Source organism: Misgurnus anguillicaudatus, chromosome 6, assembly GCF_027580225.2.
Source record: "Misgurnus anguillicaudatus chromosome 6, ASM2758022v2, whole genome shotgun sequence".
Classification (NCBI taxonomy): domain Eukaryota; kingdom Metazoa; phylum Chordata; class Actinopteri; order Cypriniformes; family Cobitidae; genus Misgurnus; species Misgurnus anguillicaudatus.
The window spans coordinates 14,357,945-14,374,469 of NC_073342.2; the positions used below are offsets into that span (position 1 = coordinate 14,357,945).

The 16,525-nt window shown below is 39.6% G+C and overlaps 1 protein-coding gene across 1 annotated transcript in view; it reads right to left on the reverse strand.

Annotated features, from left to right (window-relative positions):
- Positions 1-16,525, reverse strand: part of lrp5 (low density lipoprotein receptor-related protein 5) — a 75,420-nt gene that overhangs the window by 26,768 nt on the left and 32,127 nt on the right. Inside the window, exons 7-8 of the mRNA XM_055192036.2 lie at positions 16,014-16,410; positions 15,295-15,466 (exon numbers count right to left, since the gene is read on the reverse strand). Coding sequence (XP_055048011.2) covers positions 15,295-15,466; positions 16,014-16,410 — 569 coding nt within the window. The remainder of the gene's footprint in view (positions 1-15,294; positions 15,467-16,013; positions 16,411-16,525) is intronic.

Here is a 16,525-nt window from a genome sequence, read left to right on the forward strand (position 1 = left end):
GTTTATCCTTCAACAAGTCTATAAGGGATTTTTACAAATATTATGTTGCACAAGTAGCTACATTCAGAAGTCGGCTAATAAATCGCACCACAAAAACTTGAACTTTGATGGTCCCCTTCTCAGCAGGAGCCTTTATTCTTGCATACAAAAAAATGCTATTCATTTTTTAGAGCGACAATTAGACATGGCCATTTAAACTAAAAGAAGGGTGCGCTTTTTTCACATCGGTGAGAATTATGCGCTGTGAATATAGATTACGAGCCCTATTTTTGATGACCGAAAACGTAACAAAACTTAGACAACAAAGCCCCCTGAAGTCTCATTAATTCTGACAAAAAGTCAAAGATGCTGGGGGCTTTTTTCAAAGCCAGATTGTAAAAAATGTCCTGGCACCAGGGTGCCAAGCAGATTCACTGTGAAGGCGACCAAAGTGACAGCATAGCGGAGGAAAACGAATCAGCAGATGCAACAAAAACTAAGTCTTAGCTCATCAAAAAAGCATTTTTTCTATAGTGAAAAGATGTTAAACTCATAGAGTTCACCGTCTGTTTTATGCATCAGGTTTGCTTTCTGTATCTTTTAGCATGTGGTTGTGCTCAAAATGCAATTTTAATATAAAAAAATTGCACTGTGGTGAGATAATTTCTCACAGTGTGCAAGTACTTGCGTGCGTGCAAACCTCCAATTTCTGCTTGTCAAACTGGCGACTAGTCAGTTATTGAGTTTGGCTAGCTCATCTCAATTTATTCTAATTTTGATACGCAGTGATGCTTTAAAGTCGTTCATAGCAATTTCTCCCAGACATTGTCACGGTCACGAGATTGGATGGTGAACGTGAAACCTCGTGTATTATACATTCACACAAACATCTCCATTTGGATGCCATTGCCCTGAGGAGCTACCCGCCATATTTTTTCAATTACCCAAGTCTAGAATCCAATCCAGCGAAATAACCTCCCGTTTCTGTGCGAGCTTTGAAACATCATACGATTTCACCTGAGGTTTGGCCGGCTTTTCTGACGGGCCGACTCGGCTGTGGATGATATTGGCTTTTTATCTGTTGTTTGCTTGTGCAGGCCAAGAACAGCACTGCCTTAATTCAAACACAATGACCGGCCGTGCTGCTTTCGGCTTTACCCCCTGAGCCCGACCCTCGTGCCTCTGCGTTCAGCTCGGTGCTGCGCTTGCAGTTCCAGACTCCGATTGAACTCGGAGAGACGACCGCTGAGAAAGTTGCCGATGAGAACGCCAGAGGATCAAAAAGCGAGTGAAAGATGCGACTTGACGGTTGTGAAATTGCAAAATATTGACTCTTGTTCCTGCGAGCCATCAGCACGCTGGCGGCTCCCACGGGCGACTGAAGGCCTGAGAGAGAAGTTAACATTCCCATGGCCTTCACAGAGAGCACACAGCAGAAATCAGCAGGTTAAATAGTGGAAAAATAATCTGTATCTTAGATATACATTATATGAGCCTTCATATTCAGATGGCTTGGGAGATAAAAGCGATATTAAAATGGGCATGATGTTGATGATGCATTATGAACATTTTTGAAAATAAGCTATTTAAAAGTTTATCGAAGGACAAAATAATATAAAGGTGTTGGTACGGCAATTAAAGGAACACGCCCATATTTTGGGATTTTATCTTATTCACCATATCCCCCAGAGTTAGATAAGTCCATACATATCTTTCTCATCTCCTGCGTCCTGTAACTCTGTCTGACGCACCCACCACTAGCTTAGCTTAGCACAAAGACTGGAACTAAATGACTCCAGCTAGCAAACTACTCCCAAAAACAACTCTCTGCTCCTCACCAGTATGTATACTGGTAAAAGATGGCTGTGTCTCATATCACCTTGTTATTTGTACACAGCAGGCCCGGATTGGCCATAGGGAGAACCGGGAGGATTCCCGGTGGGCCGGTCTGTTTTTTTTGGCCACGAGGGCCGGTGTTGTCATGCCACCGGGATGACGCGTATTTGCGGGTGAGAGATGTCCCCGCCGCTTTATGCACAAGTTGATTGTGTCCCGAGTCCCGACCACTTATTGGAAGAATTCTTGCATTAGGGTTCATTGACATCTAAAACGCATGGGAAACGCAGGACGTGCTGCTGTCTTCTGGTTTTCAAAGCGCTTACTTAAACACGAGTTTTGTTTCAGACGCATATTGAGTGCGCTTGCCGGCCGCGCGTCTATTTAAAATAAACTTGAGCCCGTCTTTTGAGTGCGCTTGCCGGCCGCGCGTCTATATTTTAAATAAACTTGAGCGCGTCTTTTGAGTGCGCTTGCCGGTGTTGTGTCGAACTCAGTTCCCCCTATGTTTCCCTTTAGTGTAGTGCTTTTATAGCGTTTTCATCACGTTACATTTAGAAAGATTAAAGATTTGAATTGGTTATACTAAAAAGGCATAATATCATGTATTTTATAATAGAATTTATTAAATATTTCATGCATTTGACAGTTTTCTATTAGGGTATTTCTTTTAAAATATAGCCTGTCTTTTTCTTTTTTTTCCTTTACTGGTTGTTTTAAAAATGTAATGTTTGCATACATAATTAAATAAATATTATACATATAATATGATTCATACTGTAAAAATAATTGACTTACCATTAAGAACAATACAGATACATTACAGAAATGCACACATATACATCTCAGTAGCCATTAAAACTTTAAATATATAAATAATAAAACCTATAACGTGATAAAAACGCCATAAAAACACTACACTGAAGGGAAAATAGGGGGAACATAGGGGGAACAGACTTCGACACAACACCGCGCGTCTATTATATTTTAAATAAACTTGAGCGCGTCTTTTGAGTGCGCTTGCCGGCCGCGCGTCTATTATATTTTAAATAACTTGAGCGCGTCTTTTGAGTGCGCTTGCCGGCCGCGCGTCTATTATATTTTAAATAAACTTGAGCGAGTCTTTTGAGTGCGCTTGCCGGACGCGCGTCTATTATATTTTAAATAACTTGAGCGCGTCTTTTGAGTGCGCTTGCCGGCCGCGCGTCTATTATATTTTAAATAAACTTGAGCGGGTCTTAATACAAACGGGCTGGCCTCTTAAAGGAAAAGAATTTACAAAACGTATTTTTTTATCCAAGTCAGATGAATTCTCTATGAATAGTCTATGAATTATTGCAAGAGGAACAAACATCTATTTGATGCAAAACTCATTAGTTTATTTGAAAAAAGTAGTTTTAAAAGTATATCCATGATGTTTTCTTTTTTTTACCACAATGTAGGCCTACCTTAGCCTACGATATTTAGCAATAGACATGATCTAAGTACTAAAATACTTTTTTTTCCATTTGTTTCCAATGCATACTTGATAAATCTTGCTTGTGTATTGTATATCAGGGGTTTCCAAACGTTATCAACCCAACAGTTAATCTCAAGACTCACCATTTTTTAGAAATAGAAATATAGAGGAAAACACAAACACATTTGTTTCCTTTTTTGAATAAGTTTACTTTAGTAATATTATGGTCTTATGGTAGGGCTGCATGATTATGGCAAAAATTATAATTGTTTACTGCATTTGCACGGAATATGAAATTATATATTTGAAAAATACAGTGAATTGCAAGGCTGCAGAGAACAGTGCACTACTGCAGACTTATACTAGTACTGAGGGTTTAAAGATATTATTTTAACAGTCAGTCGTGAACTAAAGTGGGCCGGTCTAAGGCATGAAACTCCAGGGCTGAAAATGAGTCCCACTCCGGCCCTGGTACACAGTGTGACTATACAAATCACAACATATATATATATAGGTAAATGTTTGCGTTATATTGTCACTTATTGGGAGCAGTTTGCTAGCTGGAGCCATTCACTTCCAGTCTTTGTGCTAAGCTAAGCTAGCGGTGGGTGCGTCAGACAGAGTTACAGGACACACGGAGATGAAAGTTCCTTTAACACTGCCAACAAAAGAATGTTATCTTATTTAATTTATCTAATTAACTCTTTCCCCGCCATTGACGAGTTATCTCGTCAATTAAGAGAAAACATTTCCCTGCCAATGACGCTTTCCTGACGAGTTTTAACATTTTAAACTCCGTGTATGTTTTGACCTTCGTTCTGAAACTGATCTGAGCTGAAATAATAAAGCAATTATTTCAGCATTTTGCTCAAATATTTTGTATTTTTGAAGAAACCTACACTATAAAAAAATTCCGTAGAAATTTGCAGCTGGGTTGCCGGTAAATTACCGTAGATTTAAATTTATGTTATTTACTGGCAAGAGTTTGTTCAAAGTTAAATAAATTTTCAATATTAAGTCTTTATCTTTACAGAATAAAACTATACAATAAAAGCCTCAAGCAAAACATTCTGGGAAACAAAATCTGAAGCAAAAAACAGAAAAAGGTTGATGATGATTTCTGGTTCCCAGAATGCTTTGCATAAGGCTTTTATTGTATAGTTTTATTCTGTAAAGATAAAGGCTTGTTAATATTGAAAATTTATTCGACTTTGAACAAACTCTTGCCAGTGTATAGCATGGATTTAGATCTACGGTGATTTACCGGCAACCCAGCTGCAATAACGTTGTAATTTCTACAGATTTTTTTTTACAGTGTACCCATATTTAACAAACGAACGAAGGAGAACAAACGAAGATAGGAGAAACTTTTTTACCATTTTGTTTGGAAGCAGAGGGTCTGTTCTTTCATCCAATATATTTGCATGTTTATATATTTATAGAAGAAATGTTTTCTGCAAGGCATTTTGTGAAAATGCTGGCAGGAAATGAGTTAAATTGCCATTTATTCCTTTTATCCATTTATGTTGAGAAATTACAATACTTTTGTAAGATGAGTACAGCAAACAGCCTTAGAAGTAAATAGTTAATGCATTGCTTGTTTCCATATAATTGAACATAAGCCAATCCCTTACAATGAGGTCTGTTGCCTAGGGATGTGAAAGATATATGATGGGAGCATGAATACTCAAATTTTTATAAACTTTTGAATCATACAAAATTTACTTGTTCACATGACTGTACTAGTTTTATAGTTATATAATTTAAATAAATGTAAATAATCCACATGGCTAAATTTAAATAAGTTATATAGTTATAGCTATGACGAAACTTAATCACGTTTTGCACACACATCTCTTAATTTAAGCAGAGACATAGACAAACCTCTTAAAAACAAATCCCTGTGTCCTGTTTACTCTTTCATAAACAGGCTGACATAAATAAACACGTTAACATCCTGTGGATATCTCGCATGCTTTCATAAAGCCAACCCTTTTTTGGGAGAAACCTCACACGCCCAGACTTGAGGAACGGAGCTCTTGTGTTTTGACAAAGAAGGGTAAGATGAGAAGGTCAAAGTGTTTTGAGAAAAGCAGTCAATTTACCTTAACTGTCCTGAACGCTACATTTAAGTTTATATAACAGCAATAAAGCAGCGGAAACTACATTATGAATCAAATTTCGTTAATACTGTGCACACAGTACTTGCATTTCAAAGTCTGCGATGATGCACATCATATCCTTTTGCCATTATAAACAAATATGAATCATAATTTTAGGGAAAAGACCAAATGGCTCAGTGTTACAACACTACTTAAGGAAGTAACACCTAGTGAGCATGCTCAAATTAAAGCCAGCTTATCTGAACCAGCAATGTTACCGTTATTATCTGTACTGTTGATGGATCTGGATAGCCAGAGGTCTGACTAACAGGCCCAAAAAGCAACATGCTGAAATTGTATCTCAACTGGCTGTAAATTCAAAAACAATGTGTTTTCTCTGAGGTACACATGGGAGATATTGCAAGCAGATGAGTTGACAGCTGCTGGTGGTGTCTTACCCCAACACTTCTGTAAAAAAAACCTGGGGAAACCGCTGTTATGTTACGTTAAAAGTCTGCAACAGGAGCGGAGAGCTGGTGATGCCCCCCTTCACCACCCACCCGCTGACAGATGTGGGACGATGATGCGCGTCCCTGAGGAAATTAGGCAGATTGTAGTGGCAACAGCAGAGTCAAGGGACAGGAACGATTACGAAACACGAGTGAGACCAGGCGGAGAGTGCCAGAGGTCACAGAGAGAGAGAGATAGAAGTAAAAATTAAGTAAGTGACAGATGTGGGACAATGATGCGCGTCCCTGAGGAAATTAGTCAGATTGTAGTGGCAACAGCAGAGTCAAGGACCAGTAAAGATTTGGAGACACAAGTAAGACCTGGCAGAGAGTGCCAGAGGTCACAGGAAGAGAGAGAGAAATAGAGCGAGAAAGTAAGTGACAGATATGAGTGAAGGAAAATTGGAAAACCTGTAGGAAAACTTGGAGATGTTGGAGCATGGTAGCTGTTTTGCAACTGACCCAAGTTTGTCTTTAACTGGCTGACCAACTACCATGTTCCCAAACAAGCTTGACCACCTGGATGTTGGTTTGCTGCTGGACCATGAAGGTCTACAAGCCTACAGCAGGCTAATGACCATCTCAAACCTTCTAACATCTAGACCAAATAAGAAATTTCCATGCCCCACATCTCAGCTACCAGCTTAACCTGGATTGTTCAACAGGGGTTGAACTCTCCAAAGAGTGCACAGCACCGCCGAGGTCTGAAAGTAGATGCAGATGGGAATGATAGAGTCACAAGATGACTATAAAACCACATCTGAATCTAAACAAACACTAATGGCTCTACTTTGAGAAGATTTGACTTGACAGTCTTTTAAATGTAACGCAGCGTTTTACTTCCCCTCGGTTAAAGCGCACAGACTCAACATATTATCTCTCAATTTATCACGCTAGCACTTCTGCCGTAACAAACGCTCAGCTCGCCTGTTAATGTCTTACATGTCAGGGTATTTGTTTTGCCAAAGAAAATTAGCTGAAGTGCGCAAGTGAAAAGAATTGCTGTACTGGCCACAGGAGATGGAAAATGTTACGAACGTCAGGTGTCTTTTACACCCCTATAATTCAAGTCAAACCGTGTATCCTTGGAGCCTAAAACATCAAAATTTAAGACCTCATATTGAAACTGCCAGCAAAAGCAACAAACTGTTACCAGGCAATTAACTATAAGGTTGTTTGGCTTGGACTACAACTGGCTGGATTTGGCCAAACCTTTAAAAACCTGACTCCTAACAGAGCCACAAATTTGCAAGTCTCTTGTATTCAGGAGAAGTCTATTAGGAAAACAAAATCCCCCTCACCTACGCACCGGACATCAGCTCTACATTACATATATGCACGGTTTTCTGTCCAAACTTCAACTACAATGAACAAATAAGCTAAACCCATGGATTGCTTGGAAAGTTATAGCTTAGACGTCCCAATGCGAGATATAGCTTAAAATACGTTACGCATTTGACGCTTTTATTAAGTGTGTGCTCTCTGGGAATCGAACACAAGGTTTCATAAGGTTTGTTTATTTCTATTCTATCCCAGTTTCAGAATAAAACTCCAAAATGTTGGCCTTTCCCTTCCTAAGAAGGACCAGTTACTGGCCGCCATCCCGCCTGGGAAGGAAGTTTTCTGGAAGTCCCTCAAACCCACGCGAGACATCCATCACCTGTACAAACCCCATGCAAACAGACCGCAGAGCTGCATCTGAAGCTTCTAAACAGCTTATTCTAGCATTACCGTCCAAATCAAAACAGCCCTCGCTCTGACGGGCCCTAGATGTGCCGCTAACTCATAGACAAAGGAGCCATCATTAGCATGGCCAATGTTTTAGAAAGAGTTCCCCTGCTTAAAAAAGCCCTGCGCAAATCAAGTTTCACGGCTCCCGTCGGCCACAATGTGCCAAGGCCATTAGATCAGTGCTTTGGGGGGACTTTAAAGAAAAGCAGTATTGATCCTCTTCACACTTATGTTTTAGCCAGCATCCATCAGCAGACGAGCCCGGCCCACCTCGCATCGCTCCGCATGCAGATAAAAGCCCCCTTTCAGGCTGTTTTCAAGCTTTTTATTGTCATCCTGTTTGCCATACTGAAGGCGAATCAAAACGCGCTTCAGGATTCATTGTAGCCCAATGGCTTTATCGTGAAGAACATTAAGACTTCAAGGGGGATAAAAAGGAAAATGTCGCTTTTAAGACTTGACGTGCCATTTACGAAATATCAAACAGGCGAAGTGAAAACAAATGGCTGACTGGTCCATTCATCAACTATTATGAGAAATACACAAAAACAGTCAGATCAACATAAGATTTAGAATAATATTGAAATTATTTAACTTAATTTGTTAAGTTATGTCAACTATATAGTAGTTAAAAACTTAAAATAGTAGGTTTAACTGATTTGCATAACCGATTTTTATTAAATGGCACGCAGCATTGCAGTAATTTCTTTTACAGTGCAGAGATTAGGAAGTTTTATTTATTTAATTTAAATGTATTTTATCTATTAGGTACAGAGTCCGACAAAGGCTAAAGATCTTTGAAAGCGTTTGACGTTTTAAAACTAGAGCTGTCAAAAGATTAATCGCGATCAATCAAATTCAAAATAAAAGTTTGAGTTTGCATATTATAATTGTGCGTGTATATATTAATAAATACACACATACATACATGTATAAATTTAAGAATTTTTTATTTATGTATATTTGTTTTTATATATATATCGCTGTCCGATGAAACTCACGTATGTTCATTTTGCCGATTTTGAGATTTTTCGACAGATTGAATGTCCAGGTTCATTTCCATATACAGTATGCGTCACATACCTAAATAGCCAATGAAAACTTGTGAAATCATGTCATCTGATTTTCACGTACCCGTTTGGTATCAAAGCTGTCAATCACGCCGCATATCTTCCGCCTGTGAAGCATCTCGCCGTCTCGTAAAGTTTAATCGAAGCTCAGCACTGGATACAGCCGAATAAACATGACAATGACTTTCCTTCGAGGTAAACGTTTCCCCCGGACGCCAGACTAACATCTAGGAGTTACTTAATTACGGTAGGACTGTGCAAACAAAGTATCTGTCTAGCATTGGTGATATTTACGCTGGGGATTTCCCCACCACTTTTTGAAAGCATTTGGTTAAAATGTTCTGAAAAATCAAGCGATGCTTAACTGGTTTTGTGGTCTAGTGCCACATGTTGCGTTGTATGCTTATGGTGTGTTTTCTTGTACATGTGTAATGAAATTCATTGTAATCATTTATTAAACGCGCTGCTGTTTCTACGGTATGGTGCTTTGGCATTGTTCGGTTGAGCTGGTGTTGCAGGGACTGTTACATGTGTGATGTGTGCATTCGACATTGTTGAGGGTTTATAAATTTATGCTGAGTATTTTCTTGTTGTTGACTGGCCTACGCTATGCCCATTTTTGATGCGCCGTTATTCAATATTTTCCCCATCCTGCAGTAATGTTTTTATAAGATCTTTTGTCCTCACCACTTTTAAACACAAACTGACGCCCCTGTTATGTAGCATTACCATGTCAGTGTATTGATTCATTGTCCCTTAATGGTTTGCAAGAGACATTTAATACACTTATAATTAATATTAAATAAAGTAAGCGTATTTAACTAAGACGTAGGCTATTTAATAAACTGAGCGTATTCATCTGTTAATACGAAACGCAACTTGGCCATTCTAATTAATGATCGGAAGAACGCGTATCGATCAAAGTTACTGTAAAATATTCACGCATGTCCATTTAAACTCAATTTTGGTCAAATGTGGATTATATCATGACACTGGCAAGAATATGGTTACATGTAAATATGCCGTACCAAGTATGACAACGCTACATTCAACTGCTTTTGATATACGGTGTTTTTTTCACTTTCTGAAAAGTTACCGTTTTGGACATACGTGAGTTTCATCAGGCAGCGACGATATATATATATATATATATATATATATATATATATATATATATATATATATATATATATATATATATATATATATATATATATATATATATTAAAGATTAATCAAAAGTCAAAAGATTAATTGTGATTAATCACATTAACGCGCTAATCATGATCAATCTTTTGACCGCCCAACATTTTTGTTTCTCACTCTGGCACAATTTGTCTATAAACTACACAACAACACTACTTCTTTGTTTACAAAACAACAACAAAACCTAGCAAAGGTGCAACCTGACTGTTCGAACTGTTTAACAGCTTAAATGCTGTATGGTAAACTAAAAATAATAACAACAATATACAAATAAACTAGCCAACCTTACTAATCAACCAGTCGGGACATCAGTCCCATTCCAAATATTTCTAAAGCATTGGGAAAACCAACCCAATGACTTCTTCTTCAAACCAGTATACAAACCGAGACCCTCGACAACACTTGGTTCTCGCCTTGAAGCACCCCCCCCCAAAAAGAGCCCTCCTGTTTTGTGTAAGTTCTGCTTCGCTCTGTTCTACATATTTGCCTTTATGGGAACCCAGAGGGCACCATGGCACTTTCCAATCAGGGCCACAAAAGGATCTGTGAAAGCAGAATCTGCATAATTGCCCCACAAAGCAGGGGACTTTCTACACCAGGGACGGCACATCAGTCAAGCAAGTTATCTTAAGCATCTCTACACCGAGGGGGTGAATTAAGGGGGTCGGCGGCAACTTCTAAAGGGTTCAAAGGGGAGGGGTGGAAAAGGGGGCGAGCTGGATTGTTTGGAAAAGAGGTAGAAACTGAAGAGAAAAGAGAGACAGAACCAAAAAGCCCACAATTCCTGTACTGTTTCACGAAGAACCTTCCCGTGCGAGCGGTAATAATCAAGGACGCGAGATGAAAGAGGATGTTCTTGGCACACGTTCAAAACTGCGATCTTTCAGTCGCACGTTAAAGAGAACGCGCAGCGAACCTGAAACGCCAGCTGGAACTCCGTATGGCAAAGGTGAGGACATTTCAGGTGGTTAACCGCAAATTCAAAGCTCCCTGGATGTTCTTACGTGTAGTCAGATGAATGTTTGTGATTTTATTAATAAAATAACATCTTTATAGAAGAGTATACCATAGTAGAATAAATAAAGATTTAAACTGCCAATCAAAAGTTTGCAAACTTTATTTGATAAACAATCTTTAAAATCAAAATGCATATGCTTAAATGCTTGAAATTAGTTTTGTAAACAAATAAATAGTGATATACTGTAAAAAGTAAAAGTTGGATCAGCTAAAAAGTTTTTTTTAACTCTAAGTGAAATATGCAGGTTGTAAATAATTAAATATTTTAGTTACAAATTAATAGTTTTATACATTTTTTTTATAAAAACTTTTAATAATTTAAAAAAATTAATTTTTATATTTTTTTATAAAATGTCATTTTTTTAGGTGTTACCAATTGAAGTAAGTTTTTTAAGAGGAGCACCTTTACTTTTTTACAATGTATTTGGTTAATAGACAAATTGCACCGGAGTGTGAAACAAAAACATCTATGTTTGAAAAGCATCCCAGAATGCACTTCACCAAGCTGAGAGAGTGTACAGATCCTGAGTCTGCAGATACGATCTAGCCAAACAGTGGCTGCTTTCAAAGAAGTTTAAACATAAGATAAAATATAAGACTTAACTATTATTTTAAAAGGTGGAAAACAATAATAACCGTTCTGAGACATTTCCACCATCCTTACAAAAACATTCGGTCCAGAGGCAAAAGTTAAAATCACAAAAACCAGCCAAGTTAAACTGCGACCCGGTCCAACTGTTCGAAATAAACTAGCCCTTTCCTATCCCAAACATGAAAAATTAACAATGGTCCAACACACAATTTAACTTTAAGAAGGAGGGTGAAAAAGAAAAGGCGCATAACTGCCTGTGTTCAAGGGGTAAAAAAGCAAGAAGGCAAAATGAGGCAGGGAGGGGAGATGGGGGGAGCGAGGGGAGGACCCAAAGCCTCCATTCCTCTATTTATAACCATTCAGGCAGTAAGCAGCCGCATTCCAAATGCCAGAAGGCACTTTTCAAAACTCCTCATTTAAAACTTAATGTTGTTCTCCGCTCAAAAAAAAAAGGCCGCCCTCTTTCAAACCCACCCATCTCTGAAAAGGGGACCGGTAGGGTAAAAAAGGCAAACAGTAACATGTAAATGTCTCTCTGTTCTGCGTCCATCCAGCCTTTTCAAAACAAAAAGGGCAGCTGAGATGAGGTAAGCGTGGTGCATCAGCATGCATAAAGAGAAAATCTTTAATGAGAAATTACTAATGGCCGGGCTGCGCCCAAATTCTAGGCGATTAGCACTTCAAGGGCTTCGCTTTCATTGGGAGGGTAAGTGGGCCGGCTAAAGAATGCCCTCTGCCTTCATTAAGGTGAATCTGAAGAACTCTTGTGAGAAAAGAAGAAGAACAGAACGGCCTTGTCAGCGACGAAGAGTTTGGGGAATGCGGCACAGCCACCCAAAAGTGCATCTGGCGCAGGGGTGGGGTGGGGAAAGACCTCCGTGAGGTTTCGCCTCTATTCTATGCAGTTTTTTTGTTGGTGTAGGCGGGGGGGTCGAGCCTGAACATATGACCACAGGGTTTCCCGATCCTCAGCCAGGCTATTTGTCGGATAAGAGGGGGAGAGGGTGTCCCAAATCCCCTTTCTGAACACTTTCACTGGAAAGAGAATTTACAAATGAGACATTAACTGTTTAATACCGACAGAAATAAGATTAAATGGAGAACAAATAGAGCTTGTCAAATTTTTCTGTCAGCTTCTCTCACGTTTACATTTATGACTTACAGGGCAAACAGCACATCAATCTATCGATAAATCTCATTGGTTTTCGTGTATTGATAGACCGATATATTGCAGTGGCCGATATATCGGCTGATATTTTGACTACTGTAAAGTGGGGCTGGGCAATATGGCCAAAAAATTATCAAGAAAATGTTTTCCATATCAGTCGATATTGATAATTATCATGATAAATAACAAATCTTTATTACATTAAAATTTAAAAGGCAGTTTCACATGCAGACTGCTAGTAGGCAGTATCCAGGTGTGTAAGCCACAGTAGCAATGCAACAGCCAAAGAAGCAGAAGCTTGGCCAGTAAACCCATAGATATGCATAACAAATGAGAGCTGACTGTTGCAAGATGGCCGCCAGGCGCGGACCTCGACCCCCATTGGCCAACAGTGCGGACGAGACATCTAGCATTTATTATTCATATCTATGGGTTTACTGGCCTAGCTGCTGCTTCTTTGGCTGTTGCATTGCTACTGTGGCTTACACACCTGGATACTGCCTACTAGCGGTCTGCATGTGAAACTGCACATCGACGCAGACGTAGAAATATATATAAAAACCGATGGGTAGCCTACTTGATGCATATAATGCATGCTTTTCGAAGCTTTGCCATGTTAACCCCATAGAAAAGATAACATGACAGCATTTTATTATAAAATCATTTGTTTGCATTCAACTAAAGAAAGCAACTTGTATACATCTGAGATGGCATGAAGAGAAAATGTTCATATTTTGGTGAACTATTCCTTTAAAACCGGTAAAAAAAAAAATCGCCTGAGGTGAAATATTTTTTTTTCATAGGAAGTAAAGCTGTAAAGACACAACCTGCATGACATCTAAAGGGACGCTGCACGTGGACTTCAATGAACGCCTGGCTTTTAACAGAGCTCGACCTGTCAGCAGGAGACTCCTAATCCTCAACTCATTCAGCCTGGCATTAACACAGGAAAACAGCACCTCACTTTTTCCTTTAACGCCCACAGATAATCACCTCTGCATCTCAAACAGACTGTAAAGCAAGGTGCACGCAAACAGGGACTCACTGAGATTTAAAGTCGTCCGTACTCAACGGTCACCCACTGGCTTTCGCTTAAACCACCACAGAGGTGAACCGGGCAGGCTGAATAAACCCCAGGTTATAAACAGGGTAGTTGTGATGACATTTCCAAGAGACCTTTGGTGCCTATGAACATCTGCAAGCAGTCCAAAGCTGTAGGCTCGCTAGGCGTTCTGTGCATTAATAAATAAAAGCTACCCTTTACAGAGGTGCAGTTTGGGATCTCCAACCTTTACCTGCCTCTCACGTGGATCTTTACACTGTACAAAACATTGGGATAAGTTACATAAAGATGCTCTTTTATATTGAGAGAAGCATGTTGGGAAAGGCTGTCGACAGTCAGCGTGAGAAGAAAAGCAAACTGGAGAGAGAATATAAGAGGGGGAAGTTTCCTTAGCTGCCTTTGTGTTTACATGACAAGCTTTCAACTATACAGACTGAATGAAAAATGGCTTTCTTGGTATTATGACACCCGGGGACCTGTGCCTACAGGTAGCTGACTAATTACACAATGCAAAAACCTCGAAGACGCCCCGACCGCAGAAACCGCGCCACAAATGAAGCAACATTAAGAAATGACAACCGAATAAATCAAAGAATGCTGTCGGGTTTAAATGTTGATGAAGAAAAAAGTCTAAATACGAAACAGGAAATCCTCGGAAATATACAGTACTCGATGTTTCACAATGGTTGGGACAGTGAACGAAAACAGTGCTGGAACCGACCGGATGTCTGGTGTCACCAGATTCCTGAAAGTTGCACATAAAACCCAAATGCTTGATAAATCTCAGATTCTCTTATTTCTCCAAATACTCAGACTATTAAAGGGATAGTGCACCCAAAAAAGAAAGATATTTTGAGGCATGTTTGTAACCAAAGCGATCAGAAGCCCTATTGACTTTCATAGTAGGATAATAGAAAACTATGGGAATCAATGGGGCTTTAGATCGGTTTGGTTAAAAAAACATTCCTTAAAAAATATTTAAAAAATGTATACAGGTTTGTAACAACATAAAATTGAGTAAATGGCAGAAATTTCATTTTTGGGTGAACTATCCCTTTAAATCTGTACCAAATTTGAACTAAATCTCAAAGGCGCCATATTAAATGAAAACACCACCGTTTTTCAATATTTTACTATGTTCTTACGTCAACTTAGACGAATTAATACATACCCATCTTTTTTCAATGCGTGCACTTAATTTTTGTACAGCGTGTCGTGAGTGTGTTAGCATTTAGACTAGCCCCATTCAGGGTTTCCCGCAGCACATTTCAGTTCAGGCGGCCCGCCTAAGCTTAGAAACCCTACCGCCTTAACTAGGTCGTCAAAAACCTAGCGGGGATTTGTTTGGATCCTAAAGAATGAATGGGGCTAGGCTAAATGCTAACACATTCACAACGCATTGAAAAAATATAGGTTTGTATTAATTCGTCTAATTTGAGGTAAGAACATAGTAAAATATTGAAAAACGATGTAGAAATCTATAAATCTGTTTATCACACAACAAGCCCTCTTTAATATATTTCAACCCTGCAAGTCCAACCTTAAGCAAAACTTGCATTTACCTCAATCTTGTCTGTTTTAGCATCTCCCCAGTAGAGTTTTCCTGCAGCGCTGTCTATAGCTAAACCATTGGGCCATCCAAGCGAGGTATTCAGCAGAACCACGCGTTCTGTACCATCGAGGTTGGCTCGTTCGATTTTGGGTATCTCCCCCCAGTCAGTCCAGTACATGTACCTGCGTAAGTTAAAACGCAACATGTATAAATTTAAAGGTGCAGTGTGTCATTTTTAGAAGGATCTCTTGAAAGAAATGCAATATTATATACAAAACTCTATTGTCGAGGTGTAAAGACCTTTCATAATGAACCGCTATGTTTTTATTACCTTAGAATGAGATGTTTTTATCTACATACACCGAGGGTCCCCTTACGTGGAAGTCACCATTTTGTGACGCCATGTTTCTACAGAAGCCCTTAACGGACAAACTTTTTTTACTAAGTTGTCTCCCGACGATGACATGTTTTCCGGCGGTGACTACCGTAGCTTCTCTATGCATTTCAAAAGCGAGGGGTGAGCAGTGGACTACGCCATTGGTTGCAATTCGCAACCTCACCACTAGATGCCGCTAAAATGTACACACTGCACCTTTAAGTGTAATTATAATAATTCGTTACATTTATATAGCGCTTTTCTGCAGCACTCAAAGCATTTCACATATGAATGGGGGATTCTCCTCAACCACCACCTTTAGGTCAAAACTGGCATTAAAACGAAACACATACCCGTTCACAGGATCCAACGCGATGGCTCGTGGTTCCTCCAAGTCCTCGGATATGAGTATACGTCGAAAAGTGCCGTTAAGTCTGGTCACCTCGATGCGATCGGTGCCAGTGTCAGTCCAGTAAAGATTGCGCGCTACCCAGTCCACCGCGATTCCGTCGGGATGGACGACTTCGTTGGTGATTAGCGTCTGAGCGTCACTGCCGTCGATGCGAGAGCGACGGATGGCTCTGACCTCATCGTCTGTCCAGTAGACGTAGCCCTCCACTGGGTCGTAGTCAATGGCGATTGCATGGCGGATGTCTCGAACTTGGAGGACTATATCCGTGAAGTCCGGTAAGTCCAAAGAGATCCGCCGGAGGTCTGTACGACGAGCCAGTAGAAGAACCTGTTCAGCACCTGAAAACAAAAATTAAGTTACGAATTTTATACGGCTTAAGTTAGAAGTATACGCGTACAGGTTCATTTTATCAGCATGTGCGTTTTTTTCTGGGATCAAACCCATAATCTCTGC